The sequence below is a fragment of the Chrysemys picta genome, chromosome 16 (genome assembly GCF_011386835.1).
Source record: "Chrysemys picta bellii isolate R12L10 chromosome 16, ASM1138683v2, whole genome shotgun sequence".
Taxonomy (NCBI): domain Eukaryota; kingdom Metazoa; phylum Chordata; order Testudines; family Emydidae; genus Chrysemys; species Chrysemys picta.
In genome coordinates this window covers 24,600,535-24,617,633 of record NC_088806.1, presented here as the reverse complement: position 1 = coordinate 24,617,633, position 17,099 = coordinate 24,600,535, and the positions used below count along the sequence as shown (strand labels likewise).

General features: G+C 45.3%; 1 protein-coding gene and 1 long non-coding RNA gene across 3 annotated transcripts in view; one reads left to right on the top strand and one right to left on the bottom strand.

Moving 5' to 3' along the window:
* Positions 1-2,985: 2,985 nt before the first annotated feature.
* Positions 2,986-17,099, top strand: part of SORL1 (sortilin related receptor 1) — a 106,459-nt gene continuing 92,345 nt past the window's right edge. The window contains exon 1 of one of the 2 annotated variants that reach the window (XM_005303742.5): positions 2,986-3,504. In XM_005303742.5, coding sequence (XP_005303799.2) covers positions 3,214-3,504 — 291 coding nt within the window. In that variant the 5' untranslated portion in view covers positions 2,986-3,213. The remainder of the gene's footprint in view (positions 3,505-17,099) is intronic. The other variant, XM_008164544.4, reaches the window with a different exon arrangement.
* On the bottom strand, positions 5,738-13,961 carry LOC135975901 (uncharacterized). The gene is made up of 4 exons (XR_010593000.1): positions 13,605-13,961; positions 13,023-13,121; positions 8,281-8,409; positions 5,738-8,157 (listed from the first exon to the last, which is right to left on the bottom strand). It is a non-coding gene; the product is annotated as an uncharacterized LOC135975901 (long non-coding RNA).

Genomic DNA, 17,099 nt, shown 5'->3' with positions numbered 1-17,099 from the left:
CCCCACACACACCCACAAAGAATGGTAAAGAAAATTCATGTACAAAGTAAACTGTGCTAAGAATAACATGATATGGCTGACTTAAAAACTGCCCGAAAATGTAGAGTTATCACTGCAACCTTATTTCAGCCCACTGAGTTTCATCACGTATATGGCTGATATGCTATTCCCTAAAGAGCCTCTAACTCACTGTATTCCCTTCTATCTTTGAGAAAATGCATTAGCTAGGACCTCTTTAGTTATGGTATAGTTCAAACATCTTGTTATTTTAATAATTTATTATGTGTTTGGGGTTTGGCTTAGTGTAAAGAGAAAATTGTCCCATGAGCGGGTTCTCTCATTAGCAATTTCTACTTGAATTCCAGAAGGAATATGGAATTAAATTTGTGGCTAGAGTAACCGAACTTTGGTAAAACAACTTATACTAAAAAAATGCCAGTATGATGAACCTGCTCAGGGAAGACTTCATGAGTAGCATAAATACAGGCTGTATTGGAAAAAAGTAATCTGCATAATAAACACATCATGTCCTGGCTATTATCAACATACAATATAAATGGTAACGCAGAGAATGACTCAAAGCTTTAAAATGCTTATGCATATTCTTAGCTTTAGTTCTGCGAGTAAAATCAAAACTATGTTTACAAGATCAGGGCCAATGTTTGCAGATGCTCTGGCCCTAAACAGGAGTCAATTTTGACCTGAAATATTCTCATAATTTCATTGTTTATTCGTTTTAGATCATCAGACTCTTTTCATTAACTACTTACACATAAGAAGCTACTTTGGTACGAACTAAATTAAACCACTTTATTTATTCAGCTAAGCAAGGAGATGCAAATGAACATACATCGAGGACAAATGTGATTGGGATGAGAGGGTTGTGCCCTCATGAAGTATTTTATCATTTAAAATCTTCCAAGATTTTGCACAAACCACTTGTAGGCATCCACAAACCAAGTCTGGGGTGATAGGTGTGCGGGGTGGAAAGGGGACATGGACCCTTCACAGCATATCTGTGATCTGAGGTAAACGGATTCAAATCTAAATAAGAAACCCACCTCAAATACAGTCAGAGAGGTTTGAACTGTGAATTAATTGAAAAAAATTAGCATTCAAATCTTCACACTAAAACAACAACTTTTTTTTTTTTTTTTAAAGACCTGCCGCCTCCATGGACCATCCTGAGGTTAAAAAAAAAAAAAAAAAATCATTCTTCCACTAAAGACTTAATGGCCACGTTTTCAAAAGTGGGGAGATTTGGTGCTCAGTATATTAGGCCAGAGTAGCCTTTGATGGTCTTTCTAAGCCATCCATCAGCATGGGTCCCACATGCCGTACAAAAATTAAAGGCAGGCAGTAACCTAAGCAGCAATTTTCTCACAGTCTGCATTTGTTCTGGGTGCAGATGTAAGGGATTCTTGCTTTCTTTTTTCCTCACATTTCTTCTCTTCCAGTTTCTCCATTTGTGGATTGGTCCTAGGAATATATTGCCGAGGAAAGATATTTCCAAAGAGGTGGCCCCTGTCTTTAGCCCCAGATATACCAATGTCAAGCTTCTTCTAATCTCCTTCTTGTAAGGTGCTCCCCAACTGAGGTTCCACCACTATAAACCTTCTAGCCTCAGCTTCATGACTTACATTTTTCATAGCATCTTTATGCTGTATATGCCTTAGAGCAGCGTGAATGGCTTGGCATTCCTTGCGGTAGATTGGAACATCCCCATCATGTGGGTAGGGAGGTGATGTGTTGCTACCTGCCTTTGTTGGTTAATAGATGTACTGCACAAGCTTCGGTTGCTGTCACGTGGCATCTACCTTTGCTCACATAACATAGACTCTGAAATATTTGCCATCCTCCCCTCCAAAATGACTGTCGTGTGCAGTAAAATTTTAGATGCAGGCAATTTGAGACCGGTGGGTATCTAAAAATATTGCACTTGCAGTTTCATTTGGATAATCAATCTTTTGCTGGTGCAAATAACACCTGCAATTTATATGGCATTTAGTTCTCAAAATGCTTTTCAAATATTTTGTAATAAAGCCTCACAAAATCCCTGCTTGATGGACATGTTACCCCTATTTTATAGACAGGGAAAAGTTAACGCACAGAAAGCTCCACAGGAACTTTCTGAGTGGCCTCTGATTAGAGATATCATTTTTGCATACTCAGCTGTAGATACCTTGGACATGATCTGCGGAGATGCCATGCATCCATCACTCCAACTGAGTTCAGGTGGAGTTGTCAACGCTCAGGACTTATGAAAATCAGGTACAAGATGTCTCAAGTTAGCCCTCCCGCCAACAAAGACAACCAACACCAAAGACTGTCTATGATCATTTCGGCCTAAGACATCACCAGGAAGCCACCCATCTAGTGTCCACGCTTGAGTTTTCGAGACTCACTCGTCGTCTTAAACCATTCTTCAATTAAACCAGGAGGGTGTAAGATTGTAAGTGTTAGGGGTAGAAAGCGGACTTATCGTAGCTAGGTAAAGGACCTTGCATGCTTTTGGAGGCTATATAAAATAACTGTATTTAGATAATTACCACCTCACAAATGCAAAAAGCTTGCACGAGTGCAAACACAGAGGTTACTTTTGAAAGTGCACTCAGACACTGCAGTGATAGGTGGCAGTATAAAACCCTGAGACAGAAGAGCCCAGATGTTATGTTCCATCTGCATCCAGACCCCTTTTCAAATGCACCAGAGTTTGGGGTGCACATGGGATGCTTTATTGCTCCCCCCAAATGCAGACATTGCGGCCTCACCGCCCTGTTAAGCCAACACACTACCTAGGATTTCTGTGGCCGGGGATGGGGGGGGGGGGGCGCGAAAAGGGCATTTGCTTCTGGGGCTGCCCTACTTCCTTTGGGTCAAGAGAGGAAGCAAAGAAGCTTAAAGAGAGAGTGCGGATAATACACGTGACTTGCAAGTTGCACCCACACTGCCGGTGCGAGCGAGCTCGGGCGGCGCTTCCCGCCCCCCCCCGGCCGCCGCCACACGCACGGTGCAAGGGGCACCGCGCAGCACCCGGAGCAGCGCGTGCAGACCCCGGGAGCGGCTCGCGCCAGCCCGGCGGCAGCAGGGCGCAGGCAGCCGCCGCTGTTGCTCCCTCGTCCCTCCCGCTTCCCCCTTCCTATTGCACATTCTCTCCTGGCGGCGGCGCCCCACTTTGCAGCAGCCCCACCAGCACCCGGGAGGAGGAGGAACATGGCGACAGGGAGCAGCTGTGGGGAGCTGAGACGACCCTGCCTGGCAGCCCTGCTGCTGCTGCTGCTTGCATGGACCCCGTATCCGGCTGCCGCCGCCGCCAGCACCCTGCTGCTGCACGGGGGGGCTGCACCCCGGCCTCAGGACCGGGGCTTCGCGCTGCTCCAAGGAGAAGCGCTGAGCCTGGGTGACAGAGGGACGGGCAGGGCAAGCGAGAGGCTCCAGCCGCGGAGGAAGAGGAGCGCTGCGGAGATGCCGCAGCCGCAAGAGCCCATTAAGGTGTATGGACAGGTGAGTAGCTTGGCAACACCCTCCGACTCTCCCGCTGCACGTTTGCCGTGCAGTGGTGCCCTCGCAGGACCCCAGATTGCAGGCGTGCCCTGCCACAGAACCCCACCCCCCCCCCCCGCATTGTGAAAAGGGAGCATCGCTTGCAATTAGGGGCATGTTGTTGTGTGCACGCCTTGCCACCCCAGCTCCCAGTGGCACTGGTTCCTTGCATCACGTTTCCCCTCCAATTGCAAAGGGACTGCTAGGAGCGCTGTCGCTCTGTGCAGTGTGCCCCTTATGTAGGGGGTTGTTGAAAGCAATGCATGCAGTAATTCCTCTTCCCCCCCTCCCCCGTTGGCACGCACTCACTTTAAATATGACCGGAGCACCTTGCATTTGTGCTCTTCCACCTCTCCCACCCCCAAAGCACCAGAACCTCCGTGTACATTCCCGGGGCTCTCCTCTCATTTTTTTCAGGAAAGGTAGCCCAGGTCACGCACAGGTCCCGTTAGAGCTAAGTGACGTGATTCATCGCTCCCTGGTTGGAGAACTCAGAAGTGGTTATTTTAATATTTGGTAGCTAAAACCAAACCAAGCAGAAGGGAGCATTGCATCATTCCAGTGCAAGGGAGTAAACACTGTTCTGCTTAGAATTGACTAATATTAAAATCACCCTGCATGTACCCCCTTATCAGATAATTTAAATTGCAACTCTGAACCGTTTTACTTGGGGGTGGCTCTGGGTGCTGCAACTGGAAGGGTAAATTGTCCGCTGCCATACAGAGGTTAGGTTAGGTTATCTTGTAAACAATCAGAAATAGTGCAGGTGACTTCCTCAGTTAGTGTATCTTATTATCAAGAAATGAAACTTCCTGTTGAGGAGCTTCTTAAAAAAACCCTGATGTTGCTAATAAAACAATAGGCTTGGTGAATAAATTCAGGGAGCTCTGTGGTAGGTTTGTAGTATTGACAACGCCAAGGTGACATTGCATTGCCCACATGTAAACAAATCAATTAAAAACATCAAATTTCAGCCTGTAAATTGTAAGTAGTTTGAAATCAACTGCACAGACTCTGTTCGGACGCTTAGTGCAGTGCAAATGACTTCCACTCCCGCTAAAGTTGTGTCCAGTCCCATTTTGTATATTAAACATATACCTTTTGCCTTGAGCAAAAAGGCGCGGGTGGCCTTTTCCTGTAGACGGGACATGGGCAGGCAGTTATAGGCTGAAAGTTTGGGTGCTGAAAGTTACTCAGCCTAGTAGGTGTCCTGAAATGACAGCTTTGAGAAACTGAGGACAGATTTTGGACACAAACATTCCTCCCCTTGCAGCTTGAAACCCACATCACTCCAACTCCTTCGCTGGCACAAAGTGCATTCGACTAGAGACTGCTTTAGTTATATGTAGCAGCAGAGCTTGAAAGAGAACCTTTCGATTTTAGTCATCTAAATGTTAGCAACAGATAAATATACAAGACCATGCCCCTCTAAAAGAGGGTAGCATCCCCTACAGAATGATCTTCCTAGAACAAGGTAGGTCCCTTCTCTGGGAACGAAGAAGGGGAAAGAGGATTTCAGGGGAAATCACACACTGCCTATGTAACTATAAATGCACATCTTGATGGGCTAGAGGTATTTTATTGAGACTGAACATACGTTTTAGCTGTGCTTTGTATTATGTGGATGAGTGATTTGCACTTAGTACTCCACTTATCATCCCACCCTTCTTCCATAAAAGAAATTGCATCCTAAAGCTGCATTTTATGAGTGTTTCAGAAGCCACCATGCAACACATTGAGGCTCTGCCTTCCATCAATGCCGGGTGGGAGGAGGGGCAGGCTTGTTTCTGAATAGTGTTGAGAAAGAGCGGCGTGGAGATTGGAAAGTGGAAGTGTTTCACTGTAGTCGCCTTGCTCCAGTTTTGATACTGAACAAGTTTCACTGCATTGACAACAGAGCGCGGAAACCCTTTTTGAGAATTGCAGCAGGGGGTCACTTTAAGCAGGGACAGGGAAGGAGTGTTGCAGTGTAGCTTGCTTGCTGCCTGCTAGAGGCAGCCCTGACGCTAACATAGCAGCTTGTCCAATTTACAGAAGTGTAGGCCTCCCTCCATTCAGTTATTCAAGCGATGGCCCTTTCTTGGACTTGATTCTGAACCCCCTGTGTTAGCTAAAGGCTGCTCAGGGGAAGTGTAACTAGCCCTCATTGAGCAATGTATTGCTTCATGCTTGTGTCTGGGTTTTGCCATATAAAAAAAGTCTTGTTTTCCCCACACAGTCTGGCACTTAATGCCATTTTAGTTCATCCCATCTTACAGATTTTTTTGCTGATATTCTGAAGGGAGAATCTGGGAAAGAGGCAAGATGTGGAATGGGATCTACTGATCCATCCCATTTGAAATAGGGGATATAGACACAGTAAAAGCTGCTTTAATGTAGAAGCAGGAAAAGAGCAGGTTGGGGAAAGGCTGCTCCGAGGTCATTCCCCCCAGCGTCTGGTTTCGTAGCTCTGAAGAGAGCAGTTCCTACACATCTGAAACGATGCTTGTTGGCTTCCCTGACACTTACTGAATTTAAGAGAGCATAATGAGGTCATTTTGGGAGAACCTGACACGGTCTCTCGCTTTTGGTACCACTGTTCTATCAATTCCCACTCAGCCTCCAGTGGCTTTCATTCAACCCTCCTGAACCGCTCAGGTGGAAAGTTTTGGCAGCAGTCTGCGACGTCAGAGATGGTGTAAAACCGACCACAGTCATTCCAGTACCAACCAGACCAGGACAAATAGGAACAGTAGGAGTTAAACATCAAAGTTCCACTTTATTTGGCCTTTTCTTGTTGCCTTTAATTTTCAAAGAGCGCTTTCCCTAGAGAACTGAGTCACTCTTGCTAACAGCATGATACACAGTTTTGAGGCTTGAGATTTAACCTCTTGTCCTTCCACTACTGCAGAACAGGCTGTGAGAAATCTAAGGCCCAGGTTCCAGATATCAAAGGGAGAATGTCAGTTTGAAACTTAGTTTCAGAAAGAAGTTTCCAGTACCATCTTTTTTAAAGTGTTCTGCCCCCTGTTATTTACCCAAACAGGGGGAAAGGACTTGCTTAGTGATTAGGCAAGGGACTGGCTACCCCTGAAGTACTGTCAAATGCACCAACTTAAAGGAATACCTCTCCCTTAGTCATAGGTGTTTCTCGTACCAATAGCAGGAAAAGATTCAGACAGAAGGGCAATTTTAAAAAGGGTCAGCATCAACTTTAGACTCCAGTTGAGTTGGAGTACTTTGGATTAATCAGTACCTTCTGACAGCTGCATATCTAGCAAAATCTTGTGCAGGCTCATCCAGCAATAAGGTCTTGCTAAGAGTTTGTTTGTCCATTGGTTCCTTTTGACTTGAACAAGAGCAGATGGGCAGCGTGATTCTTTGGGGATACATTGACTAAAAGCCCAACGTGACAGACACATGATTTGGGGCCTTTGCTAGTAGTCACATCATCTCTCATATACCCATCTTATTGGAGAAACAAAAAGTCCAGCTCTGTGTGTCTCCCTCCCCACTCAGCCCTCTCCAAATAGGAGATAGAGAACCCGAACGAAAATGCCATACTAAGCACTTCTCAGCTCTTCAGGGATCTTTACAAACCTAATCCTGGCTCTGCAAAATCTTGGACAAATCGCTAATCCTTTGGTTTTCCCGATCTGTAACTAGGGGTCAGTACTTCCTACCTCAAAGGGAATGCTGCAGTTAAGGGTTTGTAGAGTCCCTGGTTCCTAGTTGTGTGTCTGCAGATCATCAGGGAGCCAGAGACAGGAAAGGAAAGACCTAAAATTGGGGGCTCTATGAGACGGGGATATAGCTTACCTAGCGCTAGGTGCTTTAAGATCTATCCCTGCTCCAGAGAGCTGACAAGATCGTTTCCCGTCCTTGCTGCCCTTTCCCTTTCAGCTTCACTTGGCTTAATGTGCAAGCTTAAGAATGAAGAAGTTCCTTTTCTCTCCCACTGCAATAAGCGACAGTTCCCTGGATGGTTTCCGGTAGCCAGTTTGCAGAAGCACCGAGCACCCATAACTTGAGCTTAACTCAGTAGGAGCTGCAGGCGCTCAGCGCCTCTGGAAGTCAGGCCCTGTGTCTAAGACGTACGACATATTTAATATAGTGCCGTGCTCCAAGTTAGATTATCGGGGGCCATATGTCTTCCCTTTGCGCCATCTGTCTCTTGCTTATTTCTAAGGCATTGGGCGCTGTGTTTCAGCCCCACAAGCTGTGAGCTCCACTCAGGAGACTCAGTTTCAAGATGAGAATAGTTTTTGCTCATGGGCGCAGTTGAGACGAATCAACACAGCACAACCCTGGGTTCCACTCATAGCTCCATGCAGCCTGGCAAGACCTGCTACAGTTCTGAAGACTGCTCTTTCTATGCCTGCACTGCTGGGGGTGCATCAGCAACTTGGGTGCCTGTGGATAGCCCCTTCCCTGCTGAAGGCATCATCAAGTGGTTGGACTCAAGACATTAGTTGTTAACCTGCCCGCAGCTGCTCCTTTCCGGTCTAACAATTCCAGTGCTTTTAACTCTTGCTTCCTTACATCTATAGCACCCTTGCACCCAGAAAATCCCGAGAGCCATTCGCAGCACGCTGTCACAGATCTCTGTTGGCGTCCAGAGTACATTCCAGCCATCTGAAATAAATTTCCCGGGACACCCCATGTGAATCGCATGCTCTCTAGGGGAATTCCATTCCTAGTGTGTATTATTGTGTATGCAGGGGGGAGAACAGAGAAATCCCCACTGTCATTGCTTACCTCTTCTCTGGACTAGCTTTCCTCCACCACCGTGGAATTCAGTATCTGAATCCGCTTCGTGCCGTAGCCAGCTTGGAAGAGGAACCGATGAATCGGCACAAGTGAGATCTCAATGGTTGTCTCCCAACTCTGAAGGAAACAAAGGAAATGGGCACGTTAACTAGTGGAATTTCTACAGCCTTGCTCCTAGTTTAAAGCGATTAAGCTGTGTGTGAAGATTTGACCCTGCTTTGTCCACACATAGACCTCTCTCATCTAGGCCTCATCCCCTGCCTCAGTTTTAGCAGCCTCCTCCGCAGCGGCTTCTGACAACCATGCCATCCTCCCCACTCCAGTTCAGATAAAAAAAGAGCAGTGAAAAGTATCTATCTTGCTCACTGACCCCATGTTAAACCCCTTTGGAAACCAGCCACTGGCTTTTTCCACCACATCAAGTTCAGACTCTTGCTGTTGGTGTCAAGGCCCTGTGTAATTCTGCCCCTTAAAGACGACCTTACTACATCCCTTGTGCTAGTGCTCCAGCCCTCTTCACTCTGCCAATAACAGCAGCCTCTATTCCCACTCCAGGGCTATGCATGGAGCATCGTCCCCAAAGGGGTCTGCAAAGTCCTTTAGCATTTACGTTAAACAAAAGACACGTCACTAAAACTGTAGGCCTATTGTCTCCTTAGTAACCTTTCCTCTTACTGCATGTTCTTTGGGGGACTGTCTCTTCCTTGTGTTTGCATAATACCTAGTGTACTGAGCCCTACTGCAGCCTACATGTAGTAGGTCCCTACAAAAACTAAATCTGGGTCTTAAAGGTGTTAATTTGCCAAGGCAGGCGAGAGAAATCATTCGAGTCCACCTGCACCCCACATCCCCCCCCCCCCAAAAAAAATTAGAAATCTTTTCTGGGGAGTGATCTGATTGTGAGGTGGAGAGAGGAGATTCGGTGATGTGGGCAGAGAACATTCTATTTTTGAAGAGTACAGAAATCTGCTTGGCAGGGAAAATTCTATCTAACTCGGTGAATGCAGAAATCAATTTCACTACATTTGAAATGAACCATACTTAATTTTGACCTAATTTGCCAGCCCATCAATTATGGCCCTTCCAAGAACAGAGTTTAACCTTCTAGCGTCCAGCTTCTGTGCTGTGTGTTTGTCGGAGTCTAGTACAAATGATAATTTAACAACTCGAGCATTAGGCAGCCAATCTGCCTGGATTATCAAAGTAACTTTTGTATGGTTCAGACAAGCTTACTTGTAACAATACAGACAATCAGCCAAAAGCTCCCTTTTTCTCCCATTCATTCCCAGAAATCATAGCGGTACCCAGCTGATATAAATCAGTTAACAAAAAGTGTCCAGCATCATCCCCCACACACCCTGCATACAGATGGTGCAATAAAGGCACAAAGAAGGGAAGTGATTTACACAAGGGCACATAAGAACAAATGGCCATACTGGGTCAGACCCATGGGCTATCGAGACCAGTATCCTGTCTCCAACAGCAGCCAGTAACAGAGCTTCACGGGGAAGTGTACAGAACAGGGCAATTTTGCAGAGATCTATCCCTATCTTCCCCTCCTGGTGGTTTAGGGTCACCCTGAGCATAGGGTTACATCCCTGACCATCTTGGCTAATAGCCATTGATGGACCTATCCTCCATGAACTTATCTAGTTTTTTTGAATCCACTTACACTTTTGGCCCTCAACATCCCATGGCAACAATTTCCACAGGTTAATTGTGCGTTGTGTGAAGAAATACTTCTTGCTTGTTTTAAACTTGCTGCCTATTAACTTCATGATGTGATCCCTGATTTCAGTATTGTGCAAAAGGGAAAATAATAAATAGGGTAAATAGCACTCAGGAGACCAGGGGCAAAGACAGGACTGCAACCCAAATCTATTAAGTCCTAGTCCACAGATCTATCCACTGGGCAACACTGCCTCTTATAAACTTGACCGTACCATTGCAGCCAGCGATATAACTTTCTGCATTTACATTCTATCCTCACCAGTAGGATTTTGGTGGGAAGAGGTGGCCTTATCTCTGCCTCTGTTGCTTGCTTCATGCTGAAACTTGGCAGGCGAGATATTTACTTGGGAACAGTGTTCGGTCACAGTGTTTCGACTGTTCCAGTTAAAGCAGGTGGGGAGAAGTATTCAAGGTTTCATTGTATTTTTGTTATGCAACAGCAGGTTTCAGTGTTATCGTTTGGCTGGCATTTGGGCAAATTCTGCTCTTATTTATACTGGGGGAAGTCAGCAGTAATGCTGGTGCAATCCGTGGCATTACTCTAGCTGCAGTTTGACCCCGTGTCCTTCAGCCGGAGCACTTAGTAAAACATTTAGCTACAATCTTAACAGAGCGGTCACAGCCCCCTAGTGTGGTGGCTGTTACATCTAATGCTTTCTATGGAGCCATCTCTAGAATACACTGACATCAGCAGAGCCTTAACTTTCCCTGCTCCCATAACTGAAGCCCAGTTATGTTCCCTGGGATTGCACCAACTCCCTCTCTCTGCTCCTGGAGACTCCACTCTTGCCGAGTAACTGCAGGCCCCAGGAGCGTTGCTTCAATTTGGGGGCACTGAACTCCCAACAGGCTGCTGCTCCCATCTGCTGAGCTGGGAACCCAGGTTATCCTAACCTTTGTAAAAGCCCAGCGTTTCAAGTGTCCACACACCTTAAAAAAGGGTTGGTAGGGAAGGTTTCTTGACAGCAGAGATGTTAGGAGCAAGGAGAAAACAAGTGACTTCACTGTAAAAGGATTAGGCTAGCCTGATAGTTCTTTGAAATTAATCTTCCATGTTTCATATTCAGGCACTAGAGTTTTCAACCCAAGTGCCACAAGAAGTGATGCACACTGGCAGGGATAGAAACAGATGCTTGGAAGCAAAGCAGAAGGTACAGTCATGGAGGTGATGAGGAATGTGACATGCACAGAAACTAGCATGGAGACTACATTAAAGTTCTCACTCCATCTTAATTCATCCACTGTGTCAAGGTGTTGCGGAACTCACAGGAGTGAACAGGAGGAAGAGGGGGTGTGGTATTTACCTACTAGACTTAATGCATGACTTGCATTAAAAGACAAGTAGAAGAGGGTTAGGATGGCCTTGCCTTAAAGCCCCATTGCTTTTGTCAATACATGTCATAGCATAGTTTCACTTCTGACCCACTAGAGTAGCACACAGGGAAATTGCGCAACTTTCTCAAAAGGCTGTTTTTAGTTATGAGAACGTCACTTTTTAAAGCATTAACTTGTTTCCTACAAAGTTTTCTCTTGGGATTCACCAATCAAGTTTGAGATATCTTGGGTAACTGCTTAAATATTTGAGGAGCATAATAAAGTGAATATTCCTGTTGCAATGTTGAGTATTTTTAAAGGGACATAGAAATCTTGTCAGTTGACAGCTGGAAGTCTAGTCAGTTTCAGATTTTGCACTTGCCCCTCCTAAAACCACAGTCTGCTTTTGCATGTTTCTCTCCTGCTGTTGGCCTATGAAAGGTCCACAGAGATGGAGAGGAGAGGACTCTACAGAGTATTGCCAAAGGACTTAAGTAAATAAACAGAACAGATTATTATTATTTTTTTTAAAATCTGAGACACTACTTGTAACAAAGTAAAATGCTTCAGACCAATGATTTTAAGTGATGGTATCCCCTTAACTTGAATGTACACAGCAGTCAGCCTTTTGAATGACTGTTTTTGTTGCATTGTTTTGAAATCTAGGAGTAACAAAATTTGTTTAAATTCCACATTTTAGAAGAGCTACATACAAGGAAGGGAGAAGATGATCAAATACTTAGACACACATTTGTGCAGTGCTGTTTTTTTGACCTGCATAGCAGCAACCTCCACATGTGTTTCTCTCAGAATTTTCATTAATAAAGTTGCCTGGGGGAGGGAGGCGGGGTTTGGGTCCATGCTGTTTGCTGATTCATAGCAGAATGAATTCACCGATGCACATTTAGCTGATTGGCCCATTAATAACAACTTTAATGGCAGGTATTTGGCCGTCATTACATTTGTATGTTTTTAAGTATTCTTATGCTTAATGGTATATAATTCTTTTTAAAAATTAAATTACTGGCTCAGTCATGGCCTGGAGAAACTCTATAGCATTAGGAGGGGGCACAATCTATTGAGTCCTGCTGCTGAGATCCTTAGCAAAGGGGCCAGTCAGTGCTAGCTGTGGTTGGGTCACTTGCCCTCAAACTAGGTTACGTTCATCCGTTTATTTCAGAATGGCACTGGTTTCATTAGACCAGTGCAAACCCCTAGACTGGACACTGGTTCCGGCTGCCCCACACCCATACAAAATTGCACCCATTTAACATTGGTATAAAAATGACATTTTAGTTAATTAGGTACAACTGTGTGTTTAGAGCAGGCCTCAACAGCTACCCAGTCTGGTAGTAACTTTTAAGCACATAAAATGTGTTTAAACAGCAATGTTTTTGTAGTTGTTGGAAGTACTAAAATTCATTCAAAAATATAAAGGGACAGGGATGTTGAATCACTGAAAACCTTCTCCCAGTTTGAGCCATTCTACAGGACAAGCTAAACAGATCAGAATCTGGCTTTGCTCATCTATGGAGATATCTGCATTAGAATGCTGGGTGCCAGAGGCTGCATTGGTAGTGCAGAGAATATTACCCCTTTCACAGAAGGAAACAAAATGCAGGAGCAGGAAAGATGCCCAGTGGCTGTTTCCCCAGGCTATTCTGTTGGTTTACATTAGCAATTACCTCCTTGTAAATCTGCATAGGACAGTGCTTGTAGGTGGAGCTGCTGGGGTGGACATCTTGTTGCTTCAGCTAAGCGGTGGTTCCAGTAAAGAGAAAACACTTAAATAGAAGAAGAAGAAAAAAAAAAGCTGGAAAAGACCCAATAGCAAAATACTGAACTACAAATACAGGAAAATCTTCGCTGCATTTTGACTTGATTTTTCCCTTCTGAACTTTTCAGTAGTTTCTGTATTAGAGGGACACCAATTAGAATTTCATGCAGATTTCATACCTACTTAATCACTTGGCAAAGACCAAAACACATCCCCATTAAGTGGAATTGATGCAAATACTGTCTTGATTAAACAGCAGACTTTGCCATTCCCTCTCATTAAGCTAAATGAGTTCCTGGGGAGATTTCCCCAATTAAGCAGAGCACTGTGCACTCTGGCATGGGGGGAGTTGCCAACATTTAAAAGGTTTTTAAGGGAGGCACCCCAGGGCCAAGAGAGTTAAATTGTTAGGTTCTGGGATAACATAAACCTTCCTTTTCAGTTCACTTTACATAAAGCATTCAGGTGATAAGCATCAGACCTTACCAACCTGGGGCATGACTCAGACCAGCAAACCAAAGAAATAAGGCTCAAAGTCCCATTACTAATCCCCACAGCTATTCAGCTCCTAGTAAATCTGTTTCTTAGGATCATAAAACTGTACAGCAACAGATTGGAGTCTCTCCATGGAGGACTTGGAATAATAAAAGCAGAGGCAGAAAGAACTCCTAATCCTGGGTCAGTGCTACACAGAAAACTCCCAGGAAGCTTGGGAGTGAAAAGGGGAAAGCCCTTTTGCTGGATTCCCTACTTAATAGCTCAAAGAGCCTACATGTTAACTAACCACCCCTAAGACTCTTACTACACTGCCCAGCTGCATGGTCCTTCTTGGAGACAGTTTGGTAAGTGGTGGTTTAGCCTCTATATAAAGACTCACCTTTAACAAGCCTGTTTAAGGTTAACAGGGTCACCTGGGGGCTGATTGGCTGATGTTAGTAATAAAACTCAGCTGTTTTCCTCCCCCCCCCAACATAGTCCCCCCTCCCACCTCTAGAGCCTAAGGTATTTAGGCACCTAACTCCCATAGGTGTCCTGAGCAGGGTATATGACATAGGATCATTTGAAAGAACCAAGGAGGTGTATTCCTGTGTGTACAGCAGGATGAGGTATTGCACCCACAGGCTGTGGCACATCCTATCACAGTCCTGTCTTCATCCAAATTTTCCCCAGTATAAAGAAAAGGAAACGCAAAATGCAACTGTAAATATGAACAAGGGGAATCAAGCTGGGGCCAGAACATTTTAAGTGGAGGGGCTCCAGGTAGGGAACACACTCCCAGAGGAAATCAGGTACATCAGAATCTGACTGTCTTTAGGAAAGGCTGCAAAACTGTCCTCTTCAGAAAGGGCTTCTGGCCATAAGAATGACACACCATTGACACCCCCCTAAAGCCCTTCCAACAACCAATTAAAAAACATCCTTAAAAATCTATCCCCCAAACAGAAAACCAAACTACTCTACCCTCAGGCAGAGTTGTGACCCCCAAAAGGGAGACCCGCCACAAATTCCATGAAATTCACTAGAGACTTCAATAGGTATGGTTGATTTTAGGTGGCAGGTTCCCTGATATTACAGTGATTGGTGGTGGTGTACCTTTTTTGTTTATTTAATCCCATAATGGCCCAGTGTGGAGGAGGCTTTTGGGATTTCATAGCAGGCTAGAGCAAAACCTCTGCTCCAAACACTTGAGAACGTGGGGTGGTGGTGCATGATAGCCCAACTTTTAAACTTGCATCTGATGAAGTGGGCATTCACCCACGAACGCTTATGCTCCAATACATCTGTTAGTCTTAAAGGTGCCACAGGACTCTCTGTTGCTTTTTTACAACTTTTAAACTTGGCATCATTTAGTAGCAAAAACCTCACTGCGCCTCCCAAATGTTCCTCATCCCGTGGAATGTTGCGCATTTCAGATTTGATGTACCCTCACTTTTGCTGCTGAAAAGTATTGCGCTTGCAAATAAAGCAGCATGGAACTAAGGGTCCATAGAGAGCTATTCATGCTATAGGAGGGAATCCTGCATTTCAGGTTTCCTGCAATCGTAAGTTTTTTTGTCTCCTCCTCCTCATTTTGGGTCTCTTCCACATATTTGGGCTTTGGTAGCTTGAGAGGTGTGCTGCTAGAATTGTCTAGTGCCTGGCTTTTGCCTGCTTGGTACATGCCCCGTGGTCCCTCACACTCACAGTAGCCTTGTTGGTGCTAGTCATGGAATGAGACAATAGTTGATGTAAATCAGTGTGGCTGAATTGGGCCCATTGTTGTTGATAGCCCTGTACAAATATTAATCCATGCAGCGCCCCGTGAGTAGGTATTATTACTTTTCTTGTACAGAGTGGGGGAAACTGAGGCACGGAGCTGTGATGAATTTAAAGTCCAAGGCCGCACATTGAGGCATTGGCACAGCTGAGATTAGACCTCACAAATTCTGAGCCCCCCGCCCCGTGCACTAGACCACCCCCAGCTCTTTTATTCATTAGAAACCGTGCGAGGCTGGTGCTTGCTTTATTTGTTTGCTGACCTACATCTCCTCAGCATTTCTTGGCACGTTGCTTTGGCTCAGCTCGCGGGTATCAGGGGGTTTCTCTTACCGACAGGCAGTGACTCAGCGAGGGTGCACCAGGGAGTTGGTCACATGACCCCCTGGGCTGCTGCCACCAGGTCAGAGGAATATTTTCATTTTTCTTTTCTTGCATGTAGCTGTTACGTAAGTGGAGTTTTTATTTCATTCTTTTTTCCCCAGCAGAGCTCTCGGGATAATGGCTTTGTGTTTTAAAGGCTTATTTTTCCAGTTGCTAGACGTTTCTCCAAAAGCCTTAACACAGGTTGCAGTCCTGTGGTGGACAGGGAGCGCTTTCCCATAGTAAAGAGTGGGAGGAAGGCTTGCAAGATTGGCCCTGCATTTTTTTATAGTGCTTCGACTCCCTGAGCCCGGGGGCCTGCTTCTCCAGCGCCCTGCAGTGCCTGTGACCCTGCACAGGTGCAGAATGGAAGTAAAATGCAAATCTGACTGGTAACCATTCACACTCACTACACTGCTGTAAATGACAGCACAAGGTGAGTAACTAGGCCCCTTCAATCAAGCTGAGGCCCTGTCTACACTCAAAACATGTACCAGTGTAGTTAAAGTGGATTAAACTGCCATCTGGCCACTCTTATTTCAGCTAAAGCGTGGGTTATTAGGGTTCCAGTTCAACAAGGCACTTAAACTTTAAGCCTGGGTGTCGTCCACTAGGCCTATGCTGGCGTATCTTGCTGGAGTGCGGCCTAGAACTATACAAATTACTGCAGCAAGGTGTACATTTTTAATGGTGAGCGTAATTAACTGTTGGAATGATTTTACCAAGGGTCATGTTGGATTCTCCATCACAGACAATGTTTAATCACGGATTGGATGTTTTGCTAAAGAGCTGTGCTAAGAATTACCTTGGGGGGAAGTTCTGTGGCTTGTGGCATACAGAATGTCGGACTAGATGGTCACAGCTGGTCTTGGAATTTGTGAACTGGAGGGCCGTTAATAATCTCAGTGCTAACATCCATGGCTAGAAATAGTCCTAAAGTGCCAGAGCTCATCAGGGTGGTGAGGAATTGCCTGCTTTGGGTGGTGCTGGTTAAAGGTAATGACAGAAGGATCAGTTCTACAAGAGGGCTTTGCTGTGAAAACAGGGGTTTTTACTTTAGAATCATAGAATATTAGGGTTGGAGGGGACCTCAGCTAGTCCAACCACCTGCTCAAAGCAGGACCAATCCCTTATTATTATTTTGCCCCAAATGGCCCCCTTAAGGATTGAACTCACAACCCTGGGTTTAGCAGACCAATGCTCAAACTACTGAGCTATCCCCTACCTTCTAAGCTGTCTTTCCTTTCATTGGCATCAGGAAACCCCTGGGTACAATTGCTGGCATCCCTCTGACATAATTGCGGTAGGCCAACTTTTATACATGGCCTCTTGAAGAGCAGCAGAAGAATAGAGCTGAGCTACGCAA